General features: G+C 38.9%; 1 protein-coding gene across 1 annotated transcript; it reads left to right on the top strand.

The window, feature by feature from the left end:
* The first annotated feature begins 5,507 nt into the window (after nucleotides 1-5,507).
* Nucleotides 5,508-20,345, top strand: GMFB (glia maturation factor beta). The gene is made up of 7 exons (XM_020890619.2): nucleotides 5,508-5,630; nucleotides 10,503-10,599; nucleotides 12,025-12,074; nucleotides 12,751-12,800; nucleotides 13,501-13,583; nucleotides 14,576-14,649; nucleotides 16,586-20,345. Exons 1-7 carry the CDS (start codon nucleotides 5,628-5,630, stop codon nucleotides 16,655-16,657), a joined length of 429 nt encoding a protein of 142 aa, XP_020746278.1. The 5' UTR covers nucleotides 5,508-5,627; the 3' UTR covers nucleotides 16,658-20,345.
* The last annotated feature ends 31 nt before the right edge of the window (nucleotides 20,346-20,376 follow it).

Below are 20,376 nucleotides of genomic sequence, written 5' to 3'. Positions count from 1 at the left end.
TGCCTTGACACCTGGTTGAATCGGGAATAACCTGACTCCAAGTTTCTATCCCCACTCTGTTCCCACAGCTAAGGTCCCCTGGCCAAACAACTCTCCTTATGGTGGGGACAGGCACAGTGCCTATCCTTGAGTACTGGGTTTCTCTTTGCTGCCAATTATGAAATTATTCCAATAAGCCAGCCATACCCTCCTGCAGAAACCAGAGGGCACCTCACCTTCTTGATACTGCAAAGCCTGCCTCTAAGTACATGGTATTTGGTGTTCCCCTCGCCCAGACTGTGAATGTATGTGACTAAAAAACCTGCTGTCCACTTCACCTGTCCAGTTTTGGATGTTGTGTGCTCGGCCATCCCCATAATCCTAGGGCGAGAATCCCTGTCTCACAAACAGGAGGAAGAAGAGACATTCAAAACACTTCCTTTCTTGGGATGTCCCTGGTGGTCCCTCTGTTAAGACTCTGTGCTTTCACTGCAAGGGGCTTGAGTTTGATTCCTGGTTGGGGAACAAAGATATGTGTGGACAAGAAAAACCACAGAAAACACTTCCTTTCCCAATCCTCTAGCTATTTTGCTATTATTTACTCTTCAGAGTCCTCAGGTAGTGCTTTTCATATTCTGCCAGAGTTTTTAGTTGTAATCAGTGGGAGAGAGAGACTGCAGCTTGCTTACTTCACTGTGGTTGGCTCTGGGAGTCACTTAATCCCTACAGTCTAATAAAACTAAAGGATCCTTTTAGAAGGACACGTGTAACAGGTCATGCCACTATCCTGTCAGTCTCTCTGATAGAACACCCTGTGAGTGTTTACAAAGCTGTACAGAATAGAGCGGGCAATAACAATAGGCATGTTTCACCTCAGGGCTTTTGCAGTGCTGTTCCCTCTGTGTGGGATGTTTCTCCGGATACCATGGTTAATCTCTACAGCTTCAAATCTTTGTTCAGATATGACCTTCCTGGTTTTTCCAGTGGTCATGTATGGATGTGAGAGATGGACTGTGAAGAAAGCTGAGTGCCAAAAAATTGATGCTTTTGAACTGCGGTGTTGGAGAAGACTCTTGAGAGTCCCTTGGGCTGCAAGGAGATCCAACCAGTCCATCCTAAAGGAGATCAGTCCTGGGTGTTCATTGGAAGGACTGATGCTGAAGCTGAAAGTCCAATACTTTGGCCACCTCATGCGAAGAGTTGACTCATTGGGAAAGACCCTGATGCTGGGAGGGATTGAGGGCAGAAGGAGAAGGGGACAACAGAGGATGAGATGGCTGGATGGCATCACTGACTCGATGGACATGGGTTTGAGTAAACTCCAGGAATTGGTGATGGACAGGGAGGCCTGGCGTGTTGTGATTCATGGGGTCGCAAAGAGTTGGACATGACTGAGCTACTGAACTGAACTGAACTGAGCTGAGTGAGGATTAGGACAGCTTCCCTATTTAAAAGAAAATATCCCTCATCACCTGCACTCCTCATCTCCCTTTTTCAATTCTTTTCCCCAACCCTGATCACCTTCTAACTTAACAATATTTACTAATTTACTATGCTATTGTCTGTTACCTACTCCTCCCCATTAGAATGTTAGTTCTAGGCTTCTAAAGTGGCATTAGTGGTGAAGAACCTGCCTATCAATGCAGGAGATGTAAGAGACGCGGGTTTGATCCATGGGTTGAGAAGATCCCCTGGAGAAGGAAATAGCAACCTGCTCCGGTGTTCTTGCCTGGAGAATCCCATGGAGAGAAGAGCCTGGTTGTCTACACTCCACGGCTTCGCACAGAATTGAACGTAACTGAGCACCATCAAGGACAATAGGGATTTTAATCTGTTTTGGATCTTGGCACCAGGACACAGCCAATACATTATGGGTCCTCAATAACTATTTGTTGAATGCATGAATAAGAATATGTAAAAATACAAACACTTTATTTAGCACGGCTGCAGTACAGAGAATGAACTTAGAAAAATTCAGATCAGAAAAGATTATTTTAATTCTGATCTTCCCTTGATTTTTAATTAGAATTCTCCTTTCCTTTTGACCTTGATCATGTCTTAATGTCAAATGCATCCCAGAGATAAAAGACATTTTGGTGACCTTGGGTTTTTAATAGGGGCTACCCAGGCAGAAAAGTGCTGGAAAACATTTTGAACTTCCCCACACACACCACCACCAGAATTACCCAAGCCACAGTGGCATTCCCTAAACCTCATTTAAACTAGATGTATTTTATTTTTCTGGTTGAAAAAATATTTTACAAACTGAGTTCAAGTAAAATTTCTGTACATAGTCTATGTTCATTTTACACCTCCCACAAAATATATCATTGTTCTTTTCTTGTCAGTATACAAGTCTGTCCAACTTCTCTTTGAGTCTAATATGTGTTCTAAATCACATCGTGTCTGACTCTGTGTGACCCTATAGACTGCAGCATGCCAGGTTCCTCTGTCCATGAGATTCTCCAGGCAAGAATACTGGAGCGGGTTGCCACTTCCTTCTGCAGGGGATCTTTCTGACCCAGGAATCGAACCCGCATCTGTTATGTCTCCTGCATCAGCAGGCGGGTTCTTCACCACTAGCACCACCTGGGAAGCCCTAAAAGTTCCCTAGTCATAGTAAAAAGTATAGGGAGAGGGGCAGATCACTAAGAGAATGTAGTTGAACTGTGGAATTTCTTATAGATAATCTTTCTGTATATTGTTAACCTGCTTATTTAACTTCTATGCAGAGTACATCATGTGAAATGTCAGGCTGAATGAATCACAAGCTGGAATCAAGATTGCTGGGAGAAATATCAACAACCTTAGATATGCAGATGACACCACCCCTGCGAAGAGGAGCTAAAGAGTCTCCTGATGAAGGTGAAAGAGGAGAGTGAAAAAGCTGGCTTGAAAGTCAACATTCAAAAAACTAAGATTGTGGCATCTGGTCCCATCACTTCATGGCAAATGAAAGTGGTTGTCCCTCGGTCGTGTCTGACTCTGTGGGACCCCCATGGACTGCAGCCAACCAGGCTCTTCTGTTCATGGACTTCTCCAGGCAAGAATCCTGTGGTGGGTTGCCATTCCCTTCTCCAGAGGACTTCCTTCCCAATCCAGGGATTGAACCTGGGTCTCCTGCATTACAGGCAGTCGTTACTGTCTGAGCCACCAGGGAAACCATGGCAAATAGAAGGGGGAAAAGTGGAAGCAGTGATAGATTTTATTTTCTAGGGCTCCAAAATCACTGCGGACAGTGACTACAGCTATGAAATTAAAAGATACTTGCTCCTTGGAAGAAAAGCTATGACAAACCTAGACAGCATATGCAAAAGCAGAGACATCACTTTGCTGACAAAGGTCTGTATATACAAAGCTATGGTTTTTCCAGTGATCATGTAGGAATGTGAGATTTGGACCATAAAGAAGGCTGAGCGCCGAAGAATTGATGCTTGTGAATTGTGGAGCTGGAGAAGACACTCAAGAGCCCTTTGGACTACAAGGAAACCAAACCAGTCAATCTTAAAGGAAATCAACCCTGAATATTCATTGGAAGGACTGATGCTAAAGCTCCAATACTTTGGCCACCTGATGCGAAGAGCCGACTCAATGGAAAATATCCTGATGCTGGGAAAGATTGAAGGCAAAAGGAAAAGGGGGTGGCAGAAGATGAGATGGTTAGACAGCATCACTGACTCAATGAAGATGAATTTGAGCAATCTCTGGGAGATAGTGAGGACAGAGGAGCCTGGTGTGCTGCAGTCCATGGGGTCGCAAAGAGTTGGACATGATTTAGCGACTGAACAACAATAACAATCACAAATCCTTCTAGTTTTCTAATTTATGAGAAAACATAGGTATTGTATTAGTTTACATATTTTGAACTCTGATTTAATGTTATTTATTAACATGCTAACAAGTCATTAAACTTAACATTAAAAACAAACTTTAAAAATTCTAATAATTCAGTCTAACACTAATGAAGATGGATGGCAGTGGGGGTATGTTCTGGAATTTTCTTTCTCTTTGCTTCTCTCATTCGACAAATATGAATTGAGCATATATTATGGACAGGGCACCATGCTAGCAGTTGGGAAATAAGCTGTAAATACCGTGAGATTTGCCTCAGGCAGCTTCTTTCATTGAAGGTAACTGTATGAATTCTGAGTTCAATCCTTACTTCTTCCAAACTACTTTCCCACCACATTCAAAAATAAATTAGCTCCAATAAGTCAGTCAATCAAGATGGCAGAGAGAAATATCAATAACCTCAGATATGCAGATGACACCACCCTTATGGCAGAAAGTGAAGAAGAACTAAAGAGCCTCTTGATGAAAGTGAAAGAGGAAAGTGAAAAAGTTGGCTTAAAACTCAACATTCAGAAAACTAAGATCATGGCATCCTATCCCATCGCTTCATGGCAAATAGATGGGGAAACAGAGGAACAGTGACAGAATTTATTTTTTGGGGCTCCAAAATCACTGCAGATGGTGACTGAAGCCATGAAATTAAAAGATGCTTGCTCCTTGGAAGAAAAGTTATGATCAATCTCTACAGCATGTTAAAAAGCAGAGACATTACTCTACCAACAAAAGTTCATATAGTCAAAGCTATGGTTTTTCCAGTAGTCATGTCTGGATGTGAGAGTTGGACTACAAAGAAAGCTGAGCACCAAAAATTTGATGCTTTTGAACTGTGGTGTTGGAGAAGACTCTTGAGAGTCCCTTGGACTGCAAGGAGATCCAGCCAGTCCATCCTAAAGGAAATCAGTCCTGAATATTCATTGGAAGGACTGATGCTGAAGCTGAAAGTCCAATTCTTTGGCCACCTGATGCAAAGGGCCACTCACTGGAAAAGACTATGATGCTGGGAAAGATTGCAGGCAGGAGGAGAAGGGGATGACAGAGAATGAGATGGTTGGATGGCATCACCGACCGTCTGGGCATAAGTTTGAGCAAGCTCCGGGAGTCGATGGACAGGAAAGCCTGGCGTGCTGCAGTCCATGAGGTCGCAAAGAGTTGGACACGACTGAGAGACTGAACTGAACTGAGTAAGTCAGTACTTCCTATAGAAACTAATTCTTAGTGAGCGATTTGGCAACGACTACGAGAGCACTCATCCAGACATCAATCATCATTCAGTCATACTTCAATAAATAAACTCCACTGAGGAAACAAATGTGTTAACCAAGTGCCGGAAAGTGGTGGGGCGGGGGGTTGGGGACGACAAGATTCTAAAGAGGGTGGGAGGGAAGGCAGGTGTACCTATATGTGTAATTTGTAAGGTAGGCTGGGATAACACTCATATTTATCACTGAGATCGTAGACTTAATCATGTCACCAGGAAACTGCACTCAGAACTTGAGGAATGTTAAAAGGAAGGAAAAACTGGCTTAAATCTTAAGAGTGCATTTTGGCACCGCCGTTCACTCCGGATCCAACAAGGTATCCTCCTCTCTAAAGGGTTGGGAGGAGGCGGGCGCTCGCGTTCAGATTTAATTTTGAGACGCGCCGCCCGCCGTCCCCCGTCACGTGACGGCCTGCCGCTGCTGCGTCGTTCAGTGGGGGCGGTTCTGCCAAGTGCCGGGCAGGAAGGGAGGCGGCTGCAGTGCCATTCTTAAAGGGCCCCGAGGGACGGCGAAAAGCTACTGCCGGCCGGAAGGAAAATGGTGAGTTGCCACTGGGGAGGGCGGGGGCTGGCCGAAGGGCCGGGTCAGCCCCGCCGGACTTTCCTGTTTGCCAGAGCCGGCATCGGCGGGCATCGCCCGGGGTGGGTCGGCGGCCGCTTCCGGCCGGGCTGCTGGCGGGCACCCACAGTCGGAGCCTTGTCTTCTGCCCGCCGCCGCTGCCGCCTCGCCCAAGAGCAGCACCATCCTGCCGGGCCCGCGGTTTACCCGCCCAGCGGGCTCGGTGACTAGGGTGCGGCCAGGAAGGATGGGTCATGCTCACAGAGTCCCTCTGGGTGGAAAGTCACAGCCTCTACGATGAAAAATCGGAGGGCCCAGGGGTCTGGCCCAACAGAGGGCTCCCCCAAACGCTGGCTTCTCTGTCAGGGCCCGGGCCCGGGCCCGGCCTCAGGGGTCGATGGGCGCCGAGCCCTTCCGCCTGGCCGTCTTTGTGGGGAGGGTTCGAATTCTGATTCCATTCTCTCAGCCTTGCCTTAGCCCCTGTCTCCTCCTCCCGGCCTGTCTCTGTGGATTTCTGCTTATCCTTGCTTGGAAATCTTTTGACCCAGTGCTTTGGCGCTTGACCTTTCAGTGACTGTCAAAAGCTTGGTCTTGCGTGGTCTGGGGGCTCTGGTTTGACTCCACGCTCAAAAATAGTGGAGAATTAAAATCAATTGCCCAACGAGGATCTCCTGGATCTTTCCCATCGGGTTTTAAAATATGCTTTTCTTTCATTAGAAGCGAAACACAAAAATCCCACTGTCCTCGTCTCTGACCTCCCACTTATTGCTCAACCCACTTCCGTCGAATAGATACTGTCATGGTCACTAAAGCTAAGAGACTTTCTCTTCAGTTCTCATCTTTTCTGATCTTTCAGCTGCATTCTGGGTGTTGACACGCTCTCTTCGAAGCATTCTCTTCCCTTGGATGTCTTGGATGCAGAACTGGAGTGCTGCTCCTGTTGTGGGTCTATCTGTGTCCCATGCAGTCCTCCTTCCCTGTACATCACAAGTAGGAGTCCTGGGCTCCATCCTAATGCTTCATTTTCCATTCTGTGTTTTTTGTCCTTCCTTTCTTACCTACACTCATAGCTTCAGTTACCACCTACCTGTATGTAGATGACTTGGGAATTTGTATTGCAGACCTTGCTTCTGAGATCCAGCCCAGATTTATTTATCGTACTAGTTACCCACTTGAGTGTCTCAAAGCCCCCTCGATTTATCCAAAATAGAACGCATCTCGCCCTCAAACCTAGTGTTCCTTAACTCAGTGGAAGATAGCACCATTTAAGTGTTTCACACACACGAGAAGCTTAGGAGTCACCTTTTTTACTAATCTATCCCGCCTGATATTCAGTCTGTCACCAGGTCCTTTGTGGTGGTTCAGAGAGTGGACTAGAAAAGAGTCAGGCTGTCTGGCTAGAATCCTGGCTCCCCTAGTTGCATAACTCTGAGGAAGATACTTAACCTCTCCAAGTCCTAGTTTCTTGCACATTGGGGATATATAATACCCATCTAATGGGATTGTTTTGAGGATCTATGTAAAGGACATAGCACAGTGTTTTCTTATAGTGTTTAATACATGTTAACAAGTATTAGCAGAAATTCACCTCCTTCTTTTTATTTTCATCAACATGTCTGTTTCACTTCTCACCTGGATTAGCCTTGCCAGATAACTAGTGTTGCTCTCTTCAACCTCTCTACCTATTTCCTGCATGTAAATCTGATTCTTTTCCCTGCTTAAAACACCTTGGTGGCTTCCCTTTGCTCACATAGAGACCAAAATACTTAACATGACCGACTGCACCCTGTGTAGTCCAACACCTGCCAACCTCCTCTTGTATGTGTTACAGCTCATTCTCTGTGCTTGAATCACGCTGTCTTTTGGTTACCTTAGATGTGCTGTGCTCACTTTAATCAAAGGATCTTTGTATAGGCAATTTTGGTCCTTTAGATGCCTTTTTCAGGCAGGCTTCCTGGAACCATGCTGTTTCTACTTGTCATTAAGTTCTCATAGCATCGAGTTTCTCTCTTTCCTCTTTTCCCAGTTGTTATACAAACAAGTGTGTGTTTTTTTTGCCTGATGATTTTGATGTAGACTTGTTCTCTAATAGACTTTATAAGCTCTTTTAGGTCAGGTCCATAGTTTTAATCTATTTATTTTATATCGTTATGTCTCTAACAATTAGCACATCCTGACATTCATTAAATGTTCATTGTGTGGATTATCCAGTAAATGACTGCTGAGTTCAAGCTTCCCACTTTGTGTGTTAATATTTACCATATAGTGCTGCTTTCAGGGTGTTATTTTTAAATGCATCTATTAACTGGAAACTGTTAGAGTTGGCTGAGTTGCAGTTCTTTTTCTTGTAGGAAGGAATTTTTGGCCTTATGGTATTGGGAGGAGTGAAAATGGGAAAAAAGCTTTATAGATTCAACCACAGCATATTTTTCACTTGGTTTGCTATCCCTAAGGTGTCAGAATTGCACAAGCAGCTCTGGGTATCAGAACCTTAAGATAAGAGTCGTAACAAATGGCTCTTTGCCTACAAAAATCTAAAGTATTTATTAGTTTCTACCAATGGGCTCTGCCTTTGGTTTTGGTTGACCAGAGATTGAAAGTTCTAGTTTTCTGATTTGTGTGTCTTTCTTGAAAGACAGGAAAAAATAGACTAGGCTTGAATACTATAGGAACCTCGTATGACTTAGCATTTCTTTCTCGAAAGAGAAGTAAAAGGATGGACATAAATGACTACTGCAGGAGCCTAATTTATTGGAAAATATGTATTGGTGGGGTGTATTTTCTAACTATAAATAGCACATTCTGTGGTATATCACAGCTTATATATTACCAGTGTTATGAATTTAAATGACAACTTAAAATTGATAGCCATTTAATGTTGTAACATATGCTCTTACTTACCCAACACAGGGTGAAAAACCAGACTTTTATTTAATTTTAACTTAAAATTTGAATCCTTAATTCTTTTGGACTGTAATGAGACACTTGTATTTGGCATTGGTCTCAAAACTCTTAATTTTCTGAAGAATTGGGGGGGGGAACCCCATATATGAAGAAACCAAAGAATGTGGACCTTGTTTGGCACCTGACTCAATCAAACTCACTGTTAAAAAAACAAAAGAAAAAAAAAATGAGGAAAATTTGAACTTTGAACTCTATGTGAATAATTGAGACCAGAATTATTATTTTTAGGTGACATATTATTATTGTCTCTTTAAGAATTTCCCACCAAAAAAAAAAAGAGTTTCCCACAGTTTGTTGTGATCCACATAGTCAAAGGCTTTGGCATAGTCAATAAAGCAGAAATAGATGTTTTTCTGGAACTCTCTTGCTTTTCCGATGATCCAGTGGATGTTGGCAATTTGATCTCTGGTTCCTCTGCCTTTTCTAAATACAGCTTGAACATCTGTAACTTCACAGTTCACGTACTGTTGAAGCCTGGGTTGGAGAATTTTGAGCATTACTTTGCTAGCATGTGAGATGAATGCAATTGTGCGGTAGTTTGAGCATTCTTTGGGATTGCCTTTCTTACGGATTGAAATGAAAACTGACCTTTTCCAGTCCTGTGGCTACTGCTGAGTTTTCCAAATTTGCTGGCATATTGAGTGCAGCACTCTCACAGCTGAAACTGCAATACTTTGGCCACCTGATGCGAAGAATTGACTCATTTGAAAAGACCCTTATGCAGGGAAAGGTTGAAGGCGGGAGGGGAACAGGACGACAGAGGATGAGATGGTTGGATGGCATCACCGACTCAATGGACATGAGTTTAAGTAAACTCCAAGAGTTGGTGATGGACACTGAGGCCTGGCGTGCTGCAGTCCATGGGGTCGCAAAGAGTTGGACACGACAGAGTGACTGAACTGAACTGATTATTATTGTCTGTGTTTTCAGTGGCACATACTATCATTTTATTACTGTGTATTAAAATATTTGTAGTTAAAATGATTATTGACCTTTGCTGTGTGATGGTCCGTGGGAGCAGTATTGAGGGTTTTGGATGAGATAAGATTAGCTATGTGTTGATAATGTTGAAGCTGAGTGTTAAGTGCATAAAATTTCACAGAATTTCTCTAATTTTCTATATATTTGAACTTTTATACATTAAAGAAACAGATTTCCATCTTCCTGCTTGCAATCAGTAATTCACTTGTACCACCTGACCCTAACGCCAACTGAAGAGTGCTTATGATAATTTCCTTGTCAGATTTTTGGAGAAGAGTCTGTTAATATTTTTTCATAATTTATAGAAGGTTCTTTGAGTTTTTATATTTGTTTCATCTGCTTTTGCTTTCATATTTCTTAATAGCTCCTGTTTTTTTGATTCCCATAGTCAAAGACATAAAATAGCAGTTGGTCTTTACTCTTATAGTTTATTTTCCATTCTTTTGCTTATTTTTAGTTTTTCATAGTTGTGCTGGACTTAAAAATGAACTAAAGCCTTATTAACTCTTGAAGTGCAGTAAGATGATTTTCCTGTTCTTCCTGAATAGTGAAAAATATTATACTTCCTGACAGCCATGATCCTTGACTTTCTATATTCTTCCCTTCTTCAGTTCTGATGAAATTGCACATTAGTATATATCTAGTTCTTTGAGATATTTAGTAGCCAAAGAGAAAGTTAAAGTATACCCTACATATAAGATGAACAAACGTGAATAATTTAATAATGCGAATGCAAGGCTTGGTAGATTTAAAAGTTCTTTAAGTGTTCATGTGTTTCATGTTAATACATAATTATGACATTTGTAGATGTCCATATGCCTTCTTAAAGGTGTTAGTTTTTGTAGCTTTAAGGTATACATACATATTGGAGTCATGGCATTTGATAACATGATTTTTTTTCTTTTCTAGAGTGAGTCTTTGGTGGTTTGTGATGTTGCTGAAGATTTAGTTGAAAAGCTGAGAAAGTTTCGTTTTCGCAAAGAAACAAACAATGCTGCTATTATAAGTAAGCTAAACATGATTGTCTCCATTCCATGGTCTTAGTTTGGTTTTATCCTTTTATCCTATAGCTGAAATTACTTGAGAAAGTAATTTGTCTCCTTCTGTTTTAATTCCCAACCCTGTCCCCGCCTCCCAGCCCCTCACCCCCAAACCTGTGCAGTCACTTTGAAAAGTAAGTAAGGGTTGGTGTCAGAGAACAGGGGCAGTGTCTCACCTCCCCCTCACCCCCTGCACAGCTCGGGAGAAGATGATCGTCTTCTTGGGCACTTGGTCATTTGTAGTGCCCCATCCAATTCCATCCTTTAACTTACCTGGGGATGAAAACAGCCTGGCCATTCATCCTGAAGCAGAAACCTTTGCCCAAACCTAAAGTGATACAATTCAGCATTGTGTTCAAAGTGATCTGAGGTCTTACTTCATTTCTAGACTTGAATTCTAGTTTCACGGAGAATACTTTTAAGTGTCATTGACTTTTGATAATGGAAAGAGTGATTTGCATATTGCCTCTTTCAGTGTGAACTGTATGTGATGTTATGTAGATTTCTTTTGTATTCTTAGGTAATATTTAATATGTGGGTAATGATTTAGAAAGATAAAAGAAGAATGAGGGGGTGAGAATGTAAAACTATATATATTAACAGAGATACATCTGAAGATGTGAAATTAGTGAGATGGTGACAGCTTGTTGAATTATGATTCTTTTACAAACAAATACTACAACACAGGCATACAGTTCTTAGAAGTGACAAAGTGTGTCGGTGCCATTTTACCACAGAGTAAAGCTATTTGAGATCATATCGTGTTTCACAGGATTTACTATGAAATTAGTGCAGAATCAAAAATGGGTAACTTTCAGGGTAATGGAAAAGAATAGAGGCATAGGTTATCTAAACATATTTCAGTTTGGCTTCAGATTATGTTACATGTATTTGAATAGAGATATCACTGCTCTTTGGTAATTCCCTTTCTCGGAATACTCATCCTGCACCATGAAGTCCTGACTCTTGAGAAGCTGGGAACCTGGTGATTATTCTGTCCTGACCCTTGTCCTTTTTTCACTTGTAGTTCTAACCAGGTTCAATAAACCAGTCTCCGTCACAGTGACCTTTTCAGACCTTTTCTAATCATCCAAGAGGTTGCATCTGAGTTGCAAAAATTCTTCATATACACAGTAAATGTAAGGAGTTGATATAAAGTTCTAAATAAGCAAATTAGGTGCTGGGAATTATGGGTAAAAGCTTTTAAATGCTGACTGCTTGAAAAGCAAAGCTAACTAACAGACCATAAACTAAAACTGCAAATGAGTCGTATGCTTGTGTTTCTTCATGTTTTAATTTTGAATACCAATAAAAGAGCTAGGAATCTGTGGGTTGGGTAGATCAAGGTCATGTTAGAATCACAGTTTACTCATACTATATTTTTATTTTAGTGAAAATTGATAAGGATAAACGCCTGGTGGTGCTGGATGAAGAGCTTGAGGTTTGTTTGAACAGCTAATTATAGATTTATAGTTAAGTAATTATTATCACCCAAAAGATGTAACATTAGTTACATGTACTTCTAAAGTTAGTTCTAAACCATTGTTCATGTTCATTATTTGTGAAAAGCACATGTTAATTATTATGTAGTGGATTGTCTTGCTAATATAATCACCTTCAGTAAAGCATTAATGAAATCCAGGTAATAAGCAGTAGAAGTTAGGGCTATATGTCTGGTAAGAACTTGCTTCTAGGTTGGTTGGCCAGTAATTACAAACTAAAACCCTATAGCCTAAGTATTTAGATTGTCAAGTTAAGTAACCAATTTAGAGTGAAAAGAAATGAACTTTCCCCCCCTGAATCAGATATGGTTGTTGCTCTGAGGGGTTGGCTTATCTCACTCAGTATTTCCTGACAGTTGGAACATGAGCATAGACTATGCTGCCTCTCAGCCCCATGTTTTGTTAATTAACAGAGCTAAGCTGAGTGGGTTGGGGTGGGCTTTCATTGGATTGAGGTTTTAATAACCTCAGCTTATGTACAATTTAGTAAGATTAAATGTTATGATGTGGTATCAAGTTATGAATTTACACCTATTGGTAGAATGGGTCCTCGTATATCTCTTAAGAGTCTATGGATAAGAAAATGGTTAAAAGTTGTTTTCTTTATGGTGCTAGGGCATTTCACCAGATGAACTTAAAGATGAACTACCTGAGCGACAACCTCGATATCCTTTTCTTAGTGCTTTAAAAAGATGTTTATTTTTACTGGTCACAGTTTTATTTATGAAGTTCATTTGTTCAGCTTTTAAGGTACATTTTTTACAAAATTTTCTTCTACACCATGCATGCTAAGTTGCTTCTGTTATGTTTGACTCTTTGCAACCCATAGACCATGCCCCACCAGGCTTCTTTGTCCATGGGATTCTCCAGGCAAGAATACTGGAGTGGGTTGCCATGCCCTCCTCCAGGGGATCTTCCCAACCCAGGGATTGAACCCATATCTCTTGTCTCCTGCATTGGCAGGTGGGTTTGTTACCACTGGTGCTACTTGGGAAGCCCTACACCATGGTCACAACCAAATTAAAATGTATGTACATACTGGAAAAGGGCGAAAAAGTTGATGGATATTGTTTATTTAAATTCCTTTTATTGTTACATATAATAAAAATTGAGAAAGAAAAAATCCACATTAAGTCTATACTTTTAATAAATTTATTTGTGAGAGTGTATGATTGTATGATTTGTCTTTAGGGCCCATTTATAATTTTGTGGCATGATAATGAATAATGAAAGTGTGACCTAAATGAATAGGATAGAAATTTGCCACTCGCTAGCTCCGCTGGTGTGGGTTGTCCTTTGGAACTCCGTTAATAAGTACTTGTCTAAAATGAGCAACAATTTCAGTTTCTTTAACTTGAGAAAAACCTTCATTGTGTATAGTTACAAGTATCAACATGATGATGGAAGAGTTTCATACCCTCTGTGCTTTATTTTCTCCAGTCCTGTCGGTGAGTGAATTTCTTTAAATAGTGCATATCTGGTTCTGATCAAATTAAACCATTTTTACCCTAGATGAATTTTATGCTTGTTTTAAGGCTGGAAAATGTTGAATTAATTGTACTGTGTGTGCACACACATGCACATGGGAATGCATCCCTAAAAAGAAGTTACTATAAAAACTTGCTTTTTTTAGGATAAATTCCTAGAAGTGTAGTTGTTAGGTCAAATTGTATATGTATGTTTAATGAATTTGAAATGATATTTTAAAATATCAAAAGTACATTTTCTTCTGTAATTTAATTTTATTTTTAAGTATGTAAACTTTGTGTACGATTATGATATATAGTTGGTGTTTATCCTTAAAATAGTAGTTGTCAGTGATATGTCCATAATCTTTAGAATAGTCTCAGAGTAGCTTACATTGGATATTAATATGGTTTATTGGTGTTTAAAGTATCCATTATCACCAGAACTCCCTCTGCCACCACCATTCAAGCCCACAATAAATTTCTGCTCACTGAACTCCTCCTTGATCTTTATTATTTGTATCATATATGTAGCACTTAAAATAGACCGAAGTGACTTTTAATATGTAAGCAGACTGTACATTTTTTTCAGAGCCAATCTCTTCACCCCACTGACCCCTCAACATCCCAAAACTTACATACATTAGCTATCTGTAAAACTGATCAGTCAAAATTAAGGTGGTGGTGAAAAATTCTGAAGTATTCACAAGGCTCTGAAAGTCAAGATCTGTATAGATCTAGCCTCATTCATTTCTGCTGACCTGAAGCCTTGCTCGTTAGTAATACAGCTATTTCTCTTTGTGCAGATGGTATGCAGTATAACACCCTCAAGCCCTTACGTGTTTAGACAGGAGCTTTTGTAAACTCTATAGCATAGAAAATCCTAAATGTGTCTTTTTTATCAATTAAATAATGAAAACTCATCACTGTTTAAAAATTTAAGTTTCATTTCTACTCTGATCTCTCTCTTCCAGGATGTAAGCCTGAACAACAGATGATGTATGCTGGGAGTAAGAATAAGCTAGTCCAAACAGCTGAACTTACCAAGGTAGTAGTTATATTTGACTAACTTGTTGAGACAGTATTTTCTCTTTGTAAATGGAGTAATACCTAAGTAATCTGAAGACTTCAGTATTTCTTTATGTAGGTGAAAATTATTTAGAACAGAGCAGTAAACTAGAGTTTTTTTACTAGTTGGAAATAGAATGATATGAGTATTTAACCAAAAGTGTGATTTTTGAGGGCTTCCCAGGTGGCTCAGTGGTAGAGAATCGACCTACCAATGCAGGAGTTGCAAGAGACATGGGTTCGATCCCTGGGTCAGGAGGATCCCCTGGAGGAGGAAATGACCACCCACTCCAGTATTCTTGCCTGGAAAATTCCATGGACAAGTGCCTGGCGGACTGTATTTCAGAGGGTCGCAAAGAGTTGGACATGACTTAGCACGTGTTTTTTGAATGAAAATTACACATTGATTACAAGAACTCACATTCAAAATGTAGGCCACTTTAGAAAACTGTTCAATCTTTTGAGAATTTTTAATTTTCCATAATATAATCTCTAGTAGATAATTCAGCATTTGAAGCTTCTCTGAGCCCTTTACCATAGACTAAACGAACCAAATTCTGTGCAGGGATTCCATACTCTGCAGTTAACTGTGTTGTTTCTAAATCTAAAATGAAATTTTTAAGAATGCTTGTTAGCTTTATTAAAATAGAACATTCTGTTTATATCAGACACCTCTTTAAGATTTAACATGTTCCTATTTTATGGCATTTTTGAAAATTAAAGGTAAGAATGGTACTTATTCTCAAAGTTTTAACTTCCATGTTTTAGTTTGAGTTGAAAAAGTATATACTTTAAGGTCTTGAAATAGAATTTTACATCACTGGAATTTTAATGATACTTTCTTTCAGGTTTTATTTAAGGACAACCTCAATGTTTTCCCCTTGGGTGCTTAGTCATTAACCCAGGGGGTTTTTTTAAGTGCCTTCTGCTTTTTCCCTTTAACCCACATGATTGTCACCAATACCACCAACTTATAGACATTACTTTCCCTCATTTGTACCATAGGAGTACTCTAAAGTGACTCCGGTTGGTTAGAAAGGAGCTCTGCTAACAGCCTCATGTCTGTTCTAATCCCAGGCATGCCCTAAAGTGTTGGAATTAAAGTGAAGTCGCTTAGTCATGTCCGACTCTTTGCGACCCCAGGCTCGCAGGCCTACCAGGCTCCTCCCTCCATGAAATTTTCCAGGCAAGAGTACTAGAGTGGGTTGCCATTTTCTTCTCCAGGGACTCTTCCCTACTCAGGGATCGAACCCAGGTCTTCCACATTGCAGGCAGACACTTTACCATCTGAACCACCAATTAAGGCATGACAATTTACAAGTAACTCTTAAATATAATATGATTGAGTCCTTGCCACAGCTTTGTAAGTTGATGGTGAAACTACTGTTACTAACTGTGATGAATGACTTACCGAGGGTTGCACATCAGTACATGTAAGATCTAGGATTCATTCGTAACATCTAGCCTGAAATCCCATCCTCTCTGCTGTATTATGTTGTCTTTTTATGCCCATGATACTTTGTGGGCCTGTGTGTGTTCAGATTCTGGCTGGAGATTTTTGGCTATGGACTACTAATCTATCCTTATAAAATGGCTGGTGTTTCCTCGTTCTGTAGGGGATCAGCACACATTCTTCGAGTTCCTAACTGGATTGATTTTAGTTGTGTACCCTTGGGTCTCTCTTTTAGTGGGTACTATTTACAAAACTACTCATAGAACATTTGTAGATTTGTGCTTTTAAGAGAGTTTTGATTTTATGCCATCTTGACTGCTAAACTTTGGTAACTCAGTCCCTAGCATTTAAGAAAAAGTAAAGGTATATCTAATTTACACAGATTAAGCCATGTTGACTGAAAGGAAGGAGAATTTGGTATTTAATACTCAAATATGCAACATATTTGATTTTTTTTCTTAAGGTATTTGAAATAAGAAATACCGAAGACCTAACTGAAGAATGGTTACGTGAGAAACTTGGATTTTTCCACTAATGTGAACTTCTGTGTTTCTAAAGTATTTATGTATTAACCTGACCATACTGGAACCAGACATAAATACTTATTTATGCCTAAAAATGCACTGTTACTTACAGTTTGTTATCTGCAGTAAAGAAAAATTCTCATTTGTTCAAAGTTTGAACAAAGAGGAAATCATCTTCATAGTAATGAAACTTTGTAAAGTGTTTCCTTATATTTGTAATTGTTAGGTGGACTACTTCTCTCCAGGGACTTTTTGCACTCTTGTGACTAATTTCTATAACTTACAGTTCAGAATTTGTTACTATTTACAGACACCATTGGAAAGTGGTTATTAGATTGTGATAGACAACAGTTGCCTCCTTTTGACAAATACTGGATATTAGCAGTTTATATATGAAAATAGCATATTATCACTTGTCAAATCTTTGAAATCAATTTGGGATAAAAGACTTAAGTGACCAAATTTTGAGCCATGAATAATAATTTACTGTAGTATAATCTGCACTACAAATAGTTTTTCCATCAATTCCATGCCTTCTTTAGTTTTCTTTATCTTTTTTATCAAGTCCAGAAACTTTTCATCAGTTGCTCATTTTTAAGGTCTGGAAGTTAGATTTTATAATGAAGTTATGACTAATAGGCTTTCTCTTAATGGAAAATAGCATTTTAGTCTTAGAAATTGATGGATTGTAACTAATCAAGGGCTTCATTTTTAGTTATGTCATTTATAGATAATCGTAAATCTAGGTTAGTAACACTTTATTTATAAAGAACCTCTTAATGTTGTCCTGTGAATACTAGTTATTTTACATGTGTTAATACTGTGCCTTTGATTTATTAGCTTTAAAGTTAGTTGAAGACTTTACACTGCCAGTATTCCAGATTTGGTGAAATTAATACTTTTGTAAAGGGTCCAAGTAAAACAATTTTCTAATATGTGTATCTGAAATTTGTAGTAAAATCAACTTGATATTTTAGAAATTCCAACTGTCTACTTGCATTGGTGAATATATGGCAGTTGAAAGTTATAGTTTGGGACATATTTGTGATTAGTTTTGTGCCATAGGATAAAATTGCTTATCTTAAACCTTGGTCATAGTTAATAACATTAACGCATTGATAGAAATCTCATCTTATACCCTAAATGTCAGAAGCTATTCTTAACTGGACACTTGTCTTGTTAGATGATGGTATCCTTGGAATTTTTAAAGCAAGAATTCTGATATATAGTGTACTTTAAAAACATATAAGTAACTAAGATTCTTTTGACATTAATTTGACAAAAGGTCTTGAGAATCTAAAAACCACCCAAATTTGGTGAGTTAATTCTTATATTAAGAATATCTTAATCATTTCAAAGCTAGCAAAGGCTTTTTTATTTTTTTTTAATTTTGGTGTATCTCCCATTCGTATGTGCTTTGCATTTTTTTTGAGGTTTCTGTGCCAACTTTAATAAAGAGGTAAAGATAGTTGGAATTTTCATAATATGGAATCTTCTATTCCCAACACTGTTTGGCTTCACTAATCTAAAAACAGGAAGCAATAGGAAGTTAGTTGGAGATGAGGAAGTGCTAGAAAGGTATTTGCTTTGGTTACTGAATGGGAAGGGTTGAATGGGAAGGGTTCTTAATTCCAATTTCCAGAGAGAGAGAGAGCTTAAGTTTAAGTTTAAGCTTAAAGTTTAAGAATTCTTTAAACAGCTATTTTGATACTGGAGAAAAATGCTTATAATTCTGCATAAATGCAAATGTAATCCAAGTGAATGGAGACTTTTTCTAATGTTTTTGAATGAAGAAATGAGATTTTGTTTCATCGGTTCAGAGCAATAAGAGAATCTAGGGCTGCAAGAATGTGTTTTTGTAGTGAGGTTCCTTCTTTTGTCTTGCATGTTTTAAGTGTTTTTTTAAAAATTTAATTGGAAAGTCCTCTATAATGTCAGATAATATTGACCTCCATACATAGAACTCTTGGTTCCCCTGTTCTCTAAGAGGAACTGTGATAAACTATGCTTTTTTGAGCTTGTCTGACTCCTTATTGATATCAGGATGTATTTTTGCAAGACAATAGATGAGGTTAGGGGATCAGTAGAACATTTTTTTTACTTCCTTGGTCCTATAGGGACAGTTATAGATCCTTTACCCTAGAGTATTCTCTGACTTTTATATAAATTTTCCTTTCATCTAACCAAATTTTTGCATTGTTCTTTTTTTTTAAAGTATATTTCCTATATAATCTCTCTTTCTGCCTTCTCTCAGTTAGTAACTCCAGATTTCATAATTCCAGTTTTCACATTCCACTTCTGGTACAGCCATTCCCATTCAGCCTTAAGTCTTAATCTTTCCTTTTTGGCAGCAGCTTTTTTCCTGGGAACCTCCTTCATGATCTTCTAAGTCAGAATTGGTTTTGAAATTGTTGGACTTGCATAAGTTCTGCATAGCATCTGATGTCAGAGTAGAACCGACTAGTAATCACAGCATGTTTTTTTAGTATGGTTTTGTGGCAACATAAATGACATATGAAGAAAACTGTTCTCAGGTTACTCTATGCTGAAATTCCAAAATGTCAAGAGTTTTGAATAGTGTTCACTTTGTTCTGGTATTGAAGCAGTTATATTAGGGAAAAAGTTATTTGACTGTTTTTGTTTAATTGACTTCTAAAATAAATGTTCAAATTGTCTATTTCTAAAAAGTTTACTAAATACTTAGTGTGGTTAAACATACTCTTGTTTGAGAGGGTATTGCTAAATTTTGTATTGTCATTACTAAATGATCTTTGTAACAAAATGTCTGTCAGCACTTTTCTCTCCCTTTTTGTCTCCTATTTTAAGGAGTCAAATGTAGCCATAAACTGTATCCTGGTCTGACACTTAAAATTTTTTCCAGTTAAAGGAGTGTATTGCCAAATTAAATTTGGCTGTCCTTGTTCCCCATCCATATAGATAGTAAGGAAGGTGTACTTAAAATATGTTTGGACTACTTTAAAACATGAGCAGTGTCATTAATCCATAATTTGGACTAGTGATGAAAAGATATTTTCATAAGAGTTTAAATGCTGATATTTGGTGGAAATAGAGAGTGACTTGTAATCTATCAATTCAAATATTCTTAATACGGTTGCTTTCCCTGTTTGTTCAATAGACTGATAATACTGGAATCTACAGAATTTGAGCCTTTACAACTTATGTGAAGAAGTGTCTCAAACATTTCTGGACAAATCTTATTTTGTATTTCTGGAAGAATGTAAAAATCTCTCAGGCCACTTAACACCAGTGGTCCCAAGTTGAATATTCTTGAAAAATTTGTTTCCTCTTAGGCCACTCGACATTTCAAATCAGTGATCATCTTCCTATGATATTTTAAAACAACTACATTAAGGTTGTGATAGAAACTGTGTTATCTTTTTGGAGTATAGTTCATACATGTGTAATTACTTGAATATTGTTTGAGATCACTAACATGCCAGGGTAGTGCCCACTGATTTAGATGGTCCAATGTAATCTCATTCAGGAGGCTTGAAACATTAATGGTTTAGTCTTGTGAATTTTAACAGTTTTCCTGTCATCATTTAACAAAATCAACAGCTGGCACAACTTCTGAAACTATGGTTTCAGTCTGTGCGAGTTCATATTGCATGTTTATTTTGGACAGTCTTCTGTTAAGCATGGTGCTTGTACTGGTTTAAATAAAATGTTAACATGAAAGGACTACTAGCTTTTCATTTTTTTGCTCTCC

The sequence above is a fragment of the Odocoileus virginianus genome, chromosome 6, assembly GCF_023699985.2.
Source record: "Odocoileus virginianus isolate 20LAN1187 ecotype Illinois chromosome 6, Ovbor_1.2, whole genome shotgun sequence".
NCBI lineage: Eukaryota > Metazoa > Chordata > Mammalia > Artiodactyla > Cervidae > Odocoileus > Odocoileus virginianus.
The sequence above is the reverse complement of the archived record's forward strand: the minus strand, read 5'-3'. Positions and strand labels throughout refer to the sequence as shown.